The sequence below is a fragment of the Oncorhynchus gorbuscha genome, linkage group LG03 (assembly GCF_021184085.1).
Source record: "Oncorhynchus gorbuscha isolate QuinsamMale2020 ecotype Even-year linkage group LG03, OgorEven_v1.0, whole genome shotgun sequence".
NCBI classification, from domain to species: Eukaryota; Metazoa; Chordata; class Actinopteri; order Salmoniformes; family Salmonidae; genus Oncorhynchus; species Oncorhynchus gorbuscha.
The window spans coordinates 43,061,480-43,077,836 of NC_060175.1; the positions used below are offsets into that span (position 1 = coordinate 43,061,480).

General features: G+C 39.8%; 1 protein-coding gene across 4 annotated transcripts in view; it reads right to left on the reverse strand.

Moving 5' to 3' along the window:
- Positions 1-15,430, reverse strand: part of LOC124031407 (ankyrin repeat and SAM domain-containing protein 1A-like) — a 48,476-nt gene extending 33,046 nt beyond the window's left edge. For 2 of the 4 annotated variants that reach the window (XR_006838124.1, XM_046342614.1), the window contains exons 1-2: positions 14,148-14,777; positions 7,730-7,799 (exon numbers count right to left, since the gene is read on the reverse strand). Coding sequence is in view for 3 of the 4 variants with exons in the window: in XM_046342614.1 (XP_046198570.1) it covers positions 7,730-7,799; positions 14,148-14,438 (361 nt within the window). In the remaining variant the exon portion in view is untranslated. Of the gene's footprint in view, positions 1-7,729; positions 7,800-14,147; positions 14,778-15,309 lie in introns of those variants that run through there. The other 2 variants (XM_046342613.1, XM_046342615.1) reach the window with 2 other exon arrangements.
- Between the last annotated feature and the right edge of the window lie 927 nt (positions 15,431-16,357).

Sequence of the window (16,357 nt, forward strand, 5' to 3'; positions counted from 1 at the left end):
TCCCAATATATATATATTTTTAAAATTATTAAATTATTATAATTAATATTATTAATACATTTATTAATTTTTTTCCCCCCAACCCTACCAACCTCTACCCTGATTGGAGAAAACTAATGTACAACAATACTTCTACTGCTACTTACAGCTATTTTCGCTCACATTTAAGGTACATAAATACACACACACATACATACATACATACATACATACATACATACATACATACATACATACATACATACATACATACATACATACATACATACATACATACATACATACATACATACATACATACATACATACATACATACATACATACATACATACATACATACATACATACATACATACATACATACATACATACATACATACATACATACATACATACGTATATATATATACATATATATACATATAACTTGAAAAAAATAACTTGAAAAAAAGGAAATGAAGAAATGAAGGTAATGAAGAATATATATATATATATATATACACATATACATATATTCTTCATTTCCTTTTTTTCAAGTTCTGGATTTTCACACACTGCGGCCAATCCACCATTCATTGTGATCTTAACTCCAACCCTCCGATGTCCACAGATGAACCCATCTCTCCCAGTTTAATGCAATTTTGCTATTTCCTTTTGCAATACATCCCTCCATTTCACTGTGCTGTCTTACGATGGTCCTGAACCTCCCTATTTGTATTTTTTTTACTGATATTGCCCTGAAAATAAATACTTTAACCAAGAGTATAATGATATTTCCCATTGACTGATCGTGTTTTTTCAGATCCCATAAGGAATACAGTTTGCAGGTCTGGACCCTGATATTATGGCATAACAACCATTCCTGGACCTGACTCCAAAAGCAAGCTACCGATGGACAGTATCAGAAAATATGCTCTGCTTCCACATGGCAGAGTCTGCACAATGCTGACTGTTCAATGCCCCATATATTGAGCATTCTTTTTGGAGCAAGTATTTTATATAAATGCTCAAATTGAAACGAATAGATTTATGAATCAATTGTTGTTATATATATCAGTTCATAGACCCGATGCCAACTTGAATTTTATACGACATTGGTGTAATTTTTTTGACTTTAAGTAAAACTGATACATTTTCAATTTATACTAATCATTTTATGACTTTTAATGGGTGGCAGAAAGACTCATTCTTTAATTTATTCTTTAAGTAATTGTCTCTTCCAATTTTGTGGAATGGCCACGATGAGTTGGTTAGAATTTAATTGCAAAAGGGTTTTCTAATGATCAATTAGCCTTTTAAAATAATAAACTTGGATTAGCTACCACAACGTGCCATTGGAACACAGGAGTGATGGTTGCTGATAATGGGCCTCTGTACGCCTATGAAGATAGTCCATAAAACATCTGCAGTTTCCAGCTACAATAGTCATTTACAACATTAACAATGTCTACACTGTATTTCTGATCAATTTTATGTTATTTTAATTGACAAAAAATGTGCTTTTCTTTAAAAATAACAAGGACATCTCTAAGTGACCCCAAACCTTTGAACGGTAGGGTATATATTTTTTCTATCAGTACATTGGAGTTTAGCCATATTATTAGCTGTAATATTAGATATGCCTTTTCTGGAGGATGAAATTGAAATTGTACCCAACTCTGTATGACTTATTTTTAAAAGGACGATACTTCAAACAGGGATCCATTGTCAATCCACCTAAAATGTAAAGTTTTCATCTGCAAAAAGGCAAAGAGCCCAATCTTAAACAATGGATGGGCCTCTCTTAGTCGAAAACCAGTTTGGATTTAGATACAATTTTGGTACAATGGAGGCTTTATGAGAGAGAGAGCCTTACTATCAAAACTCCTTTTCATTATGTAAATATACTCGTTTAACTTCATCTGGTTTGCCATTCCAAATAAGTGACATATTTTTGTTCTCGCATGGTTTGAAAAGGACTCTCCCGGAGTCATTAGAGCCATGAAGAAATATGTAAACTGTGATATCACTAGACAATTAATCAGGGTAATCTTCATGTAAATGGATAGGTGTTTCCCTCACCACATATTCAATATTCTATCTATTTTGTAAAGTTTTCTATCAAAATGTATTGTTGCAACTTCGCTCAACTTTCCAGGATATGTACATCAAACATATCGATTTTACCATCCACCCATTTAATCGGGAGACCATATGGCAATTTAAAGTTTGTGTTATTTAGAGACCAAAACCTTAATATAGTACACTTATCATAGTTGGGCTTTAGTCCAGAGAAACTGGAGAAATGATCCAGTTCCTTAATGAGGCCCTTCAAGGTTGAAGATTGAGGACTCAAGAGAAAACTTGAATCATCGGAGTCCATTGATACTTTTGTCTGTAATCCAAACATGTTTAGCCCTTTAATGTTATCATTAGCTAACAGTTCAATGGCCATAATAAATAGGTATGGCGACAGAGGGCAACCTTGTATTATACTTCTTGACAATTCAAAGTTATCAAAGAAGTAACCATTATTTATTTACATATAGGGTTGTTGTACATTACTTTAACACATTTTATTAAAGATTCTCCAAAGTTGAAAAATCCAGGCACTTGTAAACAGATTCTAGACATACTGTATCAAAGGCTTTCTCAAAATCTGGCATAAAGATTATACTGTACCTGGTTTCCCTGCACTCTCATTGTCTTCCATTATTTCTAGTAGTTGTCTAATGTTGTCTCCAATATATCTTCCTTTTAAGAATCCCGTCTGATCATGATGAATTGTTGTACATAACTGGTAGGACCTTTTTTATTCTATGAGCAATACGTTTTGCCAATAGTTTTGCTTCGCAACATTGAGGGGGCCTCCAATTTTTTATGAGATGGGGTCTTTGTATTGCCCCCCTGGCTCCTGCTTCAGTAGGAGAAAAAATCAGTCCCTCTGGTTGTGTGTCCGACAGTCTGCCATTTATATATGAGTAATTAAAACATGATAGTCATGGATGTCAGTAGTTCATAAAGTTGTACATATCTCTATTGGAATGCAATCAAGACCAGGGGTTTTCCCCGTCTGATAGAAATCAATTGCCAACCATAGCTCGTCATGTGCAATTAATACTTCACAACAATACTTTTTTTCTGTTGCAGATAGTTTAATCTATTTACTTCCTCATTAAAAAAAATCTCTGTTGGTGAGATAAAGATTTCTCCGTCATTTGCAAAAAAAGATTTGTAGGATTGAAGGTTTAGAAAAAACTTTTTTGCAGTTCTCCATCCAATTTGCTCAGTTTTTTTATAAAGATGAAACCTTTCTTTCCCGAATAAGTTCCACAAACTCGTTTTATTTCGCATCTAGATTATTTAGTGCTTATGTATTACATGTATCTACACCATTGATGTGTAATGTTAGATTTTCAATTTCTGTTGTAAGTCTTTTGTCCATTGACCGATAACATTTTTGTTTTTGGGATGAAAGTTGAATTGACTGGCCTCTAAAGGCACACTTAAAGGCATCCCATATGATAAGTGGGTCCCCTGAACCTGTATTGTTCAACAAAAAGTATGTTATGTATTCCTTTGTTGTTGGTAAGAAAGTAGTGTCAGTCAATAATCCCTGGTTAAATTTCCAATATCCCTTTCCTCGCGGAAAGTTAGTCATTGTTACAGTTGAAGTTAGAAGTTTACATACACCTTAACCAAATACATTTAAACTCAGTTTTTCACAATTCCTGACATTTAATCCGAGTAACAATTCCCTGTTTTAGGTCAGTTAGGATCACCACTTTAATTTTAAGAATGTGAATTGTCAGAATAATAGTAGAGAGAATGATTTATTTCAGCTTTTATTTCTTTCATCACATTCCCGTGGGTCAAAAGTTTACATACACTCAATTTGTATTTGGTAGCATTGCCTTTAAATAGTTTAAGTTGGGTCACACATTTTGGGTAGCCTTCAACAAGCTTCCCACAATAAGTTGGGTGAATCTTGGCCCATTCCTCCTGACAGAGCTGGTATAACTGAGTCAGGATTGTAGGCCTCCTTGCTTGCATAATCTTTTTCAGTTCTGCCTACACATTTTCTATAGGATTGAGGTCAGGGCTTTGTGATGGCCACTCCAATACCTTGACTTTGTTGTCCTTAAGCCATTTTGCCAGAACTTGGAAATATGCTTGGGGTCATTGTCCAAATGGAAGACCCATTTTTGACCAAGCTTTAATATGATGTCTTGAGATGTTGCTGTTATGCAGGTGAGTGAGGACCCAAAAGCGGTTTAACAGAAACAGAGTCTTTTAATGTCCAAACACAGGGAAGACATATATCCTCTTCAGATGTATCGATTGACAAAATAGACAACCCGCAGAGAGGGCGACAAATAAATCATAAAGTCCTCTGATCTTTACAGGAGAGTCCCCTTCTAGCAGCAGAGGAGAATAGCAGGGTAGCGGCAACAGACTGCTGGTCTCTCCGGGTAGGCGCGGGTTGTAGAGGACAGTGGTACCTGATCACACGTAGCATCTGATGAAGATGCAGATTATGACAGGACGGGACAAGGGTGAAGCAAACGAGAATCTGACAAAGACAGAAGCAGAAACAGAGAGAGAAATAGAGACCTAATCAGAGGGAAAAAAGGGAACAGGTGGGAGAGAGTAAACGAGGTAGTTAGAGTAGATGAGGAACAGCTGGGGGAAGGAAAGGAAGAGAAGGTAACCTAATACGACCAGCAGGGGGAAACGAAGTGAAGAGAAAGAACAGGAACAAGACATAACATGACAATACAAGACAGTTGCTTCAATATATCCAGATAATTTTCCTGCCTCATGATGTCATCAATTTTGTGAAGTGCACCAGTCCCTCCTGCAGCAAAGCACCCCCACAACATGATGCTGCTACCCCTGTTCATCACGGTTGGGATGGTGTTCTTTGGCTTGCAAGCCTCCCCCTTTTTCCACCAAACATAACCATGGTCATTATCGCCAAACAGTTCTATTTTTGTTTCATCAGACCAGAGGACATTTCTCCAAAAAAGTACGATCTTTGTCCCCATGTGAAGTTGCAAACCATAGTCTGGCTTTTTTGTGGCTGTTTTGGAGCAGTGGCTTCTTCCTTGCTGATCGGCCTTTCAAGTTATGTCGACATAGGACTGGTTTTACTGTGGATATAGATACTTTTGTACCCGTTTCCTCCAGAATCTTCATATGGTCCTTTGCTGTTGTTCTGGGATTGATTTGCACTTTTCGCACCAAAATACATTCATCTCTAGGAGACAGAATGCGTCTCCTACCTGAGCGGTATGATGGCTGTGTGTTCCCATGGTGTTTATACTTGCGTACCATTTTTTATACAGATGAATGTGGTACCTTCAGACATTTGAAAATTGTTGCCAAGGATGAACCAGACTTGTGGAGGTCTACAATGTTTTTTCTGAGGTCTTGACTTGAAATACATTCACAGGTACACCTCCAATTGACTCAAATGATGTCAATTAGCCTAGAAGCTTCTAAAGCCATGCCATAATTTTCAGGAATTGTCCAAGCTGTTTCAAGGCACAGTCAACTTAGTGTATGTAAACTTTAGACCCACTGGAATTGTGATACAGTGAATTATAAGTGAAATAATCTGTATGTAAACAATTGTTGGAAAAATTACTTGTGTCATGCCCAAAGTAGATGTCTTAACCGACTTGCCAAAACTATTGTTTGTTAACACAAATTTGTGGAGGGTTTGAAAAACTAGTTTTAATGACTCCAACCTAAGTGTATGTAAACTTCCGACTTCAACTGTATATGGAGGGATATGTTGATGATCTGATCGCATTAAATTCTTAATCAATATCTTTTTCACTTTTGGCACCATAGAAAAGGATACCAGAAAATTATGAATCAGACTAGCTTGATTAAGCCTCCTCCAAGTATATCTTATGAGATCCAATTTCTTGAGCCTCCAAATAGCCGTCAATTCCAACTAATCCACAATTATCATAATCTCTTTGAGCGCTAGAGGGTGATAGTTGGTAGTATAATAGCCTTTATGGTCTATTTACGTACTTAAAAATGTGTTGTAGTCCCCTATCATTACAATAGAGTTATTTGTATCTTGGAGACTAATTTGATTATTATAAATATTTTGAATCGTCATCATTCGGTCCATATAGATTTATTAGCCATAACCTTGTATCTTCAAGTAGTACATTCAAAGCAATCCATCTTCCTTTTGGATCTAGTTTAACAGATTGCACCTCAAGATCTAGATTGTTTTTTATAAGAATTATGTCACCTTTTGAATTCCTTAGCACCGTGACAGAAATAGATTTGACCATCCCACTTTTTTTCCCAAGCCACTTCATCAGAATGTACCGAATGATACATTTCCTGTAAACAATAAATAACATAATCCTTTTCCTTTAACCATATAAAAACGGTTATTCTTTCCCTATTATCGCCAAACCATTGGAATTATAGCTTGCTATACTCAATTCACCAATTACCATGTTGGACTCTATTTGACAAACTTACCACTATCCTAGTCACCATTTTGAGATACTTATCCATACTTAACAGTGCCACCAGAATCAATACCTGTCTGTTATCCATGTAGCTGTACCATGATAGATGCCCTGCTAAACATACTGTAGCCCTAACTGGCTCTAAGTAGACCTTTAGTTATCCTACAATTTCCCTCCCGCAAAAACCTTCCCCTTCCCAAGTAGAGATGTCGTCCCTGTGACTGACAGACCACCCCCGTACACATAGATCCTAGGGTCCTTAAGAGGTTGGGACACTTGAAAAGAGTACAAAGTGCCACTTACAGAACAAAACCAGGTTAGTAGCCATAAGCATGTCTAACCTTTTCGCCCCGGTTATACTATATGTAATTATTTAATTTTTATACGCATACATTAATTCCTTCCCACAATTGAAAAATAATAATGTAGGCACTTCCTACAAATGATTGTTATCTTTATCAAGGACAAGCAGTAGAAAATCAACATTTAGGGATGCAGAAATTATTTATTTTATATTACAGCTTGTGATTGCATCCTGTATGGTCCCTAACATCATTACTCTATAGAAACGTCTGTTTGATGCATACAAGCACACGCCCCATCCACACATACACATCTACACCTCTCCCCTTCCACCAATACCCCCACCTACACACTCACACAGGCCCTCATGCACACACATACACAAACAGTTGTTTCATCCCCAGAGCCTAGCTCAAGAGTAGACTTGCTATGTGAATGCATATACCATTGTAGTTGTTTGAGAGTCGTACCAAAATTGAGCAGGGATGGGAAGATTTGAAAAGCCAATGTATATTCCTGGCTGATGGAGATTGGATACCCCCCTTCCCCAAAACACACACTCACGCTGGTCCCCTGTGGAGACCCTTTTTCCCCGGCACCCCCTGTGCAGTCAGACCATTATGATGCTGTGCTGCCAAGGCCACAGTATTCTGCCCCCTCCCTGATTGTCAGAATGTGACCATCCCCCAAAGGGTTACAGCCAGTGTTCCCAGCACTGCCACTACCTTGGTGGGGTACTCCACCACAATTCCCACCGGCTATCATTTATGTCTTAGATAATAGGGTTGTTGGCTGTTAGTCGAAGACACATCGAAGACACATTCTACCTGTAATGAAGGTTAACCCTTTACCAGAACACTATCACAAGGCTGACATACAGCTTACTGCAGCATTTACCTACATGAAGGTATTGAAGACAATACAAATAAATAACATTTACCTGGGGATATGCACTGCTTGTCATTGGACGATTCGATGCCTGCTCCAATCAGGTTCATTATCTTGTCAATCTGAGGAGGAGCAGAACAAACCAGATATGGTTACCCTAAGCATTATTAAACATATTCATCATTTCCATAACACAAATCAATGTAATATAGTATATCTTCAGAGTCTGTAACCTTATCCTTTCTTAAGACAAATCCTTAAGCCAAATCCTTGATTAATATGCTTCAACATTTGCTCATACCTCTCCTGTCTGTATGTTTACAGATAGTGTAATGTTGATTGAACATGGAGGCTGACTGAAGAGGAGGGCTGAAGATGGAGGAGGGTTGCTTAAGAGTAACATGCTGACCACACCGCTTGTGTCGCGTGTGCGAGCATTTTTTAAATGTAATTTTTTTTTTAAAACTTTATTTAACTAGGCAAGTCAGTTAAGAATAAATTCTTATTTTCAATGACGGCCTAGGAACAGTGGGTTAACTGCCTGTTCAGGGCAGAACGACAGATTTGTACCTTGTCAACGCTCTAACCACTAGGCTATGCTGCCGGAGGAGGAGAGGGGGCCTTGTGCATTTCAGGTGAAATAACAACCCAATGTTTATATCCCAGTTTATATCCCAGGACAAATTAGTGTTTGAACCTTGTGTGCACGAAGCACAGGGGAAAGTGGCAGGGCAAATAGATCTCTGCAAAATGACCTTTATGAGATTAAATAAGGCTCTCTGCCCCTTCTCGGAACAGAAAGGGAAAACATGCAGTATACAGAGAGAAACAACAAGTCTGCCTGGGGGTTAACACAGAACAATACGGCAGATTATGGACCTAAAACCTCTTCTCTCTTGGAAAAGAAAGGATCATAATGTATCTTAAAAGCAAAGTCAAGAAGAATATTGCAGTAATATTGCACAGTTTAGCCTTGTATTTTTGTGTGAGAACTGGTGTGACATTCTCCAGCACCCTTTGCTCTAGACAGACTGGGATTATGGGAAGAGAGCTTCTCAGAGCCATGGAGGGAGCTAACTGTACACTAACTGTTCAAGTGGTAGCTAATGCCATAATACAGTGCTATCATGTGATTAAATCTGTATTGTATACAACTATAAGAGGATGAAAATCTGAATTTGCTTTCACTAATTACACTGGAGACAAATAAAGGGCTATTTGATGCAATATTTAGTATTTGAGAAGTCCTATGCACTTTGCTAGTGGCATAAACACTCAGGAAAAGCCTTGATTCATTTAGAAGTCAGACATGGCAGCTCCCTACAGCGATACAAACCTTACATATTCCACTTTGAATTAACCCAGTTACATTCTATATCACACACATACCAGCACCACATTGCCCATAGTGCACCTTATCTCGGCCCAAAAGCAGCTATTTAAGGAATTCCATCTCATTACAATTAAAGAGGTAAATTATTTCAGCCCGAGAGTAATAGAATTAAGGCTACATAACTGTCCCACATCATCACTCTTTCCAGATGTGCAGGACATCAGTTGAGAACAGATCGGTGGAAAATGTGTACAAAAAACTAGTCAATGTAGCTGTCATAACACATAACATAATAGATGATTTTTAAAACTGAATTGTGAAATGTCTTACAGTAGACTGCACTTATGCACTATTTTCCAGTAAGCTCTTGAGTGGCAAGCGTTTGATTAGTGTGACAATGAGTGGGAATAATCAAGTATGGTGACTAAAGGTCGACCAATTAATCTGAATGGCCGATTAAATAGGGCTGATTTCAAGTTTTCATAACAATCGGAAATTAGTATTTTTGGGCGCCGATTTTGCTGATTCTTATTTTTTTTTATACCTTTATTTAACTAGGCAAGTCAGTTAAGAACACATTCTTATTTTCAATGACGGCCTAGGAACAGTGGGTTAACTGCCTTGTTCAGGGGCAGAACGACAGATTTTCACATTGTCAGCACGGAGGATCCAGTCTTGCAACCTTACAGTTAACTAGTCCAACTTTCTAACCACCTGCTGCCTCTCATTGCACTCCACGAGGAGCCTGCCTGTTACTTGAATGCAGAGTTGTAGTGATGAGACAAGATAGTAGCTACTAAAACAATTGGATACCACGAAATTGGGGAAAAAAATGGGTCATATTCAACAAAAAGAAAAAGGTAAAATCATAATCACTAGTTAACTACACATGGTTGATGATATTACTAGTTTATCTAGTCTGTCCTGCGTTGCATATAATCGATGCAACGCTGGGGGATGATTAAACAAAAGCACATTTGCGAAAAAAGCACAATCGTTGGACGACTGTACCGAACCATAAACACCAATGCCTTTCTTAAAATCAATACACAGAAGTATATATTTTTAAACCTGCGTATTTAGCTAAAAGAAATCCAGGTTAGCAGGCAATATTAACCAGGTGAAATTGTGCCACTTCTCTTCCTAGGTATTCCTTAAAGAGGTTCATTGCGCTGTCCTGAGTCAGGGTATATGCAACAGTTTGGGCAGCCTGGCTCATTGCAAACTAATTTGCCAGAATTTTACGTAATTATGACATAACATTTACATTTACATTTACATTTAAGTCATTTAGCAGACGCTCTTATTCAGAGCGACATACAAATTGGTGCGTTCACCTTATGACATCCAGTGGAACAGTCATGAATATTTAGACTCATGGATGCCACCCGTTAGATAAAATACGGAACGGTTCCATATTTCACTGAAAGAATAAACGTTTTGTTTTCGAAATGATAGTTTCTGGGATTCGACCATATAAATGACCAAAGGCTCGTATTTCTATGTTATGTTATAATTAAGTCTATGATTTGATAGAGCAGTCTGACTGAGCAATGTTAGGCAGCAGAAGGCTCGTAAGCATTCATTCAAACAGCACTTTCGTGCGTATTTCCAGCAGCTCTTCGCAAGCACAGCTCTGTTTATGACTTCAAGCCTATCAGCCTAATGGCTGGTGTAACCGATGTGAAATGGCTAGCTAGTTAGCACGGTGCGCGCTAATAGCGTTTCAAACATCACTCGCTCTGAGACTTGGAGTAGTTATTCCCCTTGCTCTGCAAGGACCGTGGCTTTTGTGGAGAAATGGGTAACGCTGCTTCGAGTGTGGCAGTTGTCGATGTGTTCCTGGTAATACTATAGTGCCTATAAGAACATGCAATAGTCAAAGTTACAGTATATGAAATACAAATGGTATAGAGAGAAATAGTCATATAAATACTATATTAACTACATCCTAAAACATCTTACCTTGGAATATTGAAGTCTCATGTTAAAAGGAACCACCAACTTTCATATGTTCTCATGTTCTGAGCAAGGAACTCAAACGTTAGCTTTTTTACATGGCACATATTGCACTTTTACTTCTCCAACACTTAGTTTTTGCATTATTTCAACCAAATTGAACATGTTTCATTATTTATTTGAGGCTAAATATATTTTTATTGGTGTATTATATTAAGTTAAAATAAGTGTTCATTCAGTATTGTTGTAATTGTCATTATTACAAATAAAAAACAAATAATCGGGCCGATTAATCGCTATCGGCCTTTTTGATCCTCCAATAATCGGTACCGGTATCGGAGTTGAAGAATCATAATCGGTCGACCTCTAATGGTGACCACAAAAAAAGATATTACATTATAAATATTATAGCACAGTTATGAAGTCAGTGTTGATGGACTCTTTTAAATCAATTGTGCGCCTCTTAAAAGTGATCAGACTGTATTCAGGTGGGATCTATATGCTAATCCTCTTAGTGGGCACTTCAATCTCTGCTGCTGTCACACTGTTCTGTTACCCACATCAAGGACCCAGGGAGAAGACCTGTTGGGAAGCTTACCCTAACCAGGGCCTCTCATGGGTCTATCGCTCAGGATTAAATCTGTATAGTAATGTATAGTATCCACATTATTTTTAATGGGAATTCAACTCATTTAAGACAGGCAAGCCACAGCTATTAATTTAGCTAAGTCCCCATATGAACAAAAGTTAATTGGTTAATTATATACCCATCTGTGTAGATCATGACAAATCACTGTCAGCTATAAGCTTTGAGCTGGATAGCCATTAAACTACTTTACCAATTAGCAATTAGGAGCCTGTACTGTAAATCACTTTGCAAGATTGAATAGCAGCAGCTCTTTATGGACCTTTTCTCCTGCCTTTCTCAGTATCTAGTCACAATAAGAATGTGTGTCCATAAGTATTGCCTTTTCACTGCAGGTACACTACAGTTCAAAATTTGAGTGTACTTAGAAATGTCCTTGTTTTTGAAAGAAAATCCTTTTTTTGTCCATTAAATCAAATTGATCAAGTTGATGTTATTTTAAATGGACCAAAAATGTGCTTTTCTTTAAAAAATAAGGACATTTCTAAGTGACCCCAAACTTTTTAACTGTAGTGTGTATTACAAATGAACGGTGAAGTTTAGCCATCAGGAGGTAATATGAGGCAGGGGTTAAGCCAGATTGGTATGTAACAGGATCACTAATACAGGACAGGCCACAGTACAGACTAATAGACTGATGGTGAAACCAAGAGGGCACCTCAAAGACGGGAGTTTTTTTATGGATCTCATTGCCATGCCTGTTTCACCTATGGACTATGTTCACAGCTGAACTGTCCATTGGCTCCATGCCTAGATGACGAGAGGAGAGACTTTTCATCAGATGTTCAATCAAGCATATTTGCTCACATGCCCGACACAGCCTGCTCTCTGTCAGTCTGGCACAGTGGGATGGGGACATCAGGTGGATGTGTTTCGCTGGGTGAGCCAATGCAGACCCAATCTGACAGGTGAGTTTGTCAAACTAGATATTATAAATAGATCTCTGCCCCAGCTAGCCACATAAATTATGGAAGGACTTAAACCAGCATATGTGCTGAACATGTTAGTCTTTCCAAGCTGAAATTATTTTCAGCCAGCGCCCCAATAGACTAGAGCAATGTTAACACAATGAGGGAAATGGACGAGAGCATGCCACAACACACTTATACGCACGCACGAGCAAACACACAATACAACCACAATCATCTCTCTGATATAAAAAGCTCATTTGAAGTACTCTCACTAATGAATGGAGATGTTCAAAGCATTACTAATGAGTGGAGGTATGGAGATATGCAATCTTTAACATGTCTGGTTCGGACACTTGTTCCTTTAAAGAATTTAACAAATGTGCTCAAGATGTAAAGCTGTTGTTCATTGATGTCATCAAACCTGTCATTAGCTTACCGTGTGATGATCCCTTGCTTGCTAGAGTGCTTTCCCGCATGGAGGACAACTCTTATGCTTAAATGCCCTCAATATAACCCTTACATCAAATCAAATAATTGGGACAAGCATAGGGCAGGCTAATGACAAGAAATTACAAATATACCAGTAAATGACTTCAGACAATTATGAACAGTATGTGTGTGTGTGTGTGTGTGTGTGTGTGTGTGTGTGTGTGTGTGTGTGTGTGTGTGTGTGTGTGTGTGTGTGTGTGTGTGTGTGTGTGTGTGTGTGTGTGTGTGTGTGTGTGTGTGTGTGTGTGTGTGTGTGTGTGTGTGTGTGTGTGTGTGTGTGTGTGTGTGTATGCGTAATAGACCCGGGCTCTGGACTATCTGAGGGGGACGGGCCGTTGTTAAACTCCTTATGAGTATGTCTGAGTAAGTATTTGTTCCTGCGTCCTCTCCCCCATCCTGCTCCAAATGAATCCCTAAAATCTACACGAGAAACAGACACACGGGGGCAGCTGCAAAACAGGATGCCCTTGAGAACAGGACACCCCACCCAGCAGGGCCTGAGTAAACAGTATTGTCAGGGAGCAGAGAATAGAGGGGAGAGTAGAGAGAGGGCCGGGGAATTAGGGAATAACGGGGAATGGCCACGGGGAGACACTGCTGAGCCAAAAGAGGCAATAACCTCTATCTAGACTAGAGTTCAGCACAATGCATCTTTAGACCAGGATGGAATCTGTATACATACAGTAAGCGCTGAGGCTGGGGCTCTGTCCTGTATTAGCCTTCCAGAGAGCAGGAGAAACAGTGGGAACAGGGGAGACATTGAACCATGCATGGGCTGACCTCTGGGAAGCAGTCTGGCTGTATCTGGAGTGACATTCCAAGCCCAATTAGCCATTTGTGCCAGTGCTGCTATGGGGTAATGGTGGGAGTGATCAGGCCACTCATGCGTTCAGCACTTGCCTGCAGGCATTCTGCAGTGACTGTATAGGTAAAGTCAGCGCCACTGCTGCCCCTTCCCCTCCTGCCTCTCACTCTTCTTCCTTCCTCTCTTTATCCCTCATTACAATACTTCCCCTCCTTTCCCCCGAGCTCCTTTAGGAGTTAAAAAGCTCAATTGGTAGCCTGTCTATGCATTAACTCTCCCAGTGCCAATCCCTGCCTCTTCTCCCACCCAGAGAGCCCAGTGTATTACCTCATCCCACTCTGAGGCGAAGGAGGGCGATCTCTCCATCCGTTTTTTCCCAGAGCTGCAGTTGGTCACAGAATCCCAGTGGCCGTTCAGACCCCCATCCTCTTCACTCAGGGAAGACACAAACAGGTCTGAGTCTGACTTGGAGAGGCTGCGGGTCAGCTTCAGGTCCACCGGAGCCCTCAGCCTGACTGGAGGTACAGACACGGCACCTGGTGACTCCCATGCCTTGGCCTTGGTAGTGTGGACAACCGTGGCATAGATGGGATCAGCGTCCAGGAGGGAGGCTGACATGACTGTTGAGCTGCCTGTGTGGCAGTCTTAGAATCTTAGCCTGCCTGTTCTCAGGCCTCAGGCAGCAGTTTCTCCTCCTATTTCAGCAGCCACCGGTAAGAGTAGATAGTGCTGTAAAACACTGTAGGATCCAGGAGTCTCAGTCTGTGCCGAATTGTTGTTTTCTGGGTGAATTCTGAGAAAAATCCAGACAGAAGAGATGATGTAAGAAACTGTGTGACAGAAAACCGCCTACTACATCCATTCCTGTTTAAAATATATCAAATCTATTCCTGTTTAAAACATGACATCTATTCCTGTTTAGGGGAAGGGAGTATGTAAAAGAGAGGCTTGCTGCTATGTGTGTCCATGGCTCAGATACAATCATCAGGCGCCACCCACTAGTGGTATCCTGCTGCCCTCCCCTTAGTGACTGCTGCCTCAAAGAGACTTTTTTTACGTTTTCCTTCCCCTCCCTGAATGTCTTTCGCTCTTTCTCTCTTCCTCCTTTCTTATTCTTAACCAACATAGTATTGTTTAAATGGATTTTAAACAAGCATGGCTAGACAGTCTATTCCCAACAGGACATACACAGAGTTTACAAAACATTAGGAACACTTTCCTAATATTGAGTTGCACCCCCTTTTGCCCTCAGAACAGCCTCAATTCGTCAGAGCATGGACTCAACAAGGTGTTGAAAGCAATCCACAGGGATGTTGGCCCATGTTGACTCCATGCTCTCTCTGTGCTTGTTATTCTAAAACTCATCAAACATAGCGACAGTTAGTAAGTAATTTGACAATTAGTACTCCATTAAAAAACAGCTGCTTACAGGAACTATAATAGCTTTCAAAAGACCATGTGAAATCTCCATTCATAAGCTTTCCCATACCTGCAAACTTTGTCTGGACTGTATCCTGAGAGGAGCTGCCGTCCCGTTCTTCGCCTGTACTCTGACTCCCTATCGGAGGATTTAGTCTGTCCTGCCCTGATTCGTGGTGGGGATCTAAGGCCTGGCCTAATTCAGACTGACAGCTGGGGTGCCTGCCTGTTCAGAGGGAGGGTTGTCTGGGATGATTCCTCCACCACAATGTGTGCTGTACCACTGGGTCTTGGATAAGCCCCTGCATGAATTAGTAGAATATATTATCTAGTCATGATATTTGCTACATTAGGCATTGCAATGGTTAAAATGGACAAACAGACTTGATGACTTGAGAAGAATGCTGTACAGATCCCACACACTCTCAAATGCTGAGCAGTCTATTCATCAAGGGTGGATTCTGACAAAGGACTCTCTTTTAAGGCGTGCTTAGCATTCAGCAGTGCCCGCTGCTCTGCACTGTGTACTCCTGCCCTGTAGTGCTCTCAGCCAGCCAAATCCATGGCCTGCCCACCTCTTCCCTTTGGGTAGGGCTGGTATGTAAAGTCGTGGCCAAAAGTATTGAGAATGACACAAATATTAATTTCCACAAAGTTTGCTGCTTCACTGTCTTTAGATATTTTTGTCAGATGTTACTATGGAATACTGAAGTATAATTACAAGAATTTCATAAGTTTCCAAGGCTTTTATTGACAATTACATGAAGTTGATGTGTAACGGCATTCCTCCTCCTCTTCTGAGGAGGAGAAGCGAGAAGGATCGGAGGACCAATGTGTGTCACGTTCTGACCAGAGTTCTTTTGTGTTTTCCTTGTTTTAGTGTTGGTCAGGACGTGAGCTGGGTGGGCTTTCTATGTTTTGTGTGTCTAGGTTGTTTTTCTGTGTTCGGCCTAGTATGGTTCTCAATCAGAGGCAGGTGTCGTTGGTTGTCTCTGATTGGGAATCATACATAGGTAGCCTGGGTTTCACTGTGTGTTTGTGGGTGATTGTTTCCGTGTCTGTGTTTTACACCACACGGTACTGTTTTCGGTTTTCACATTTGTTGTTTTTGTAAATTG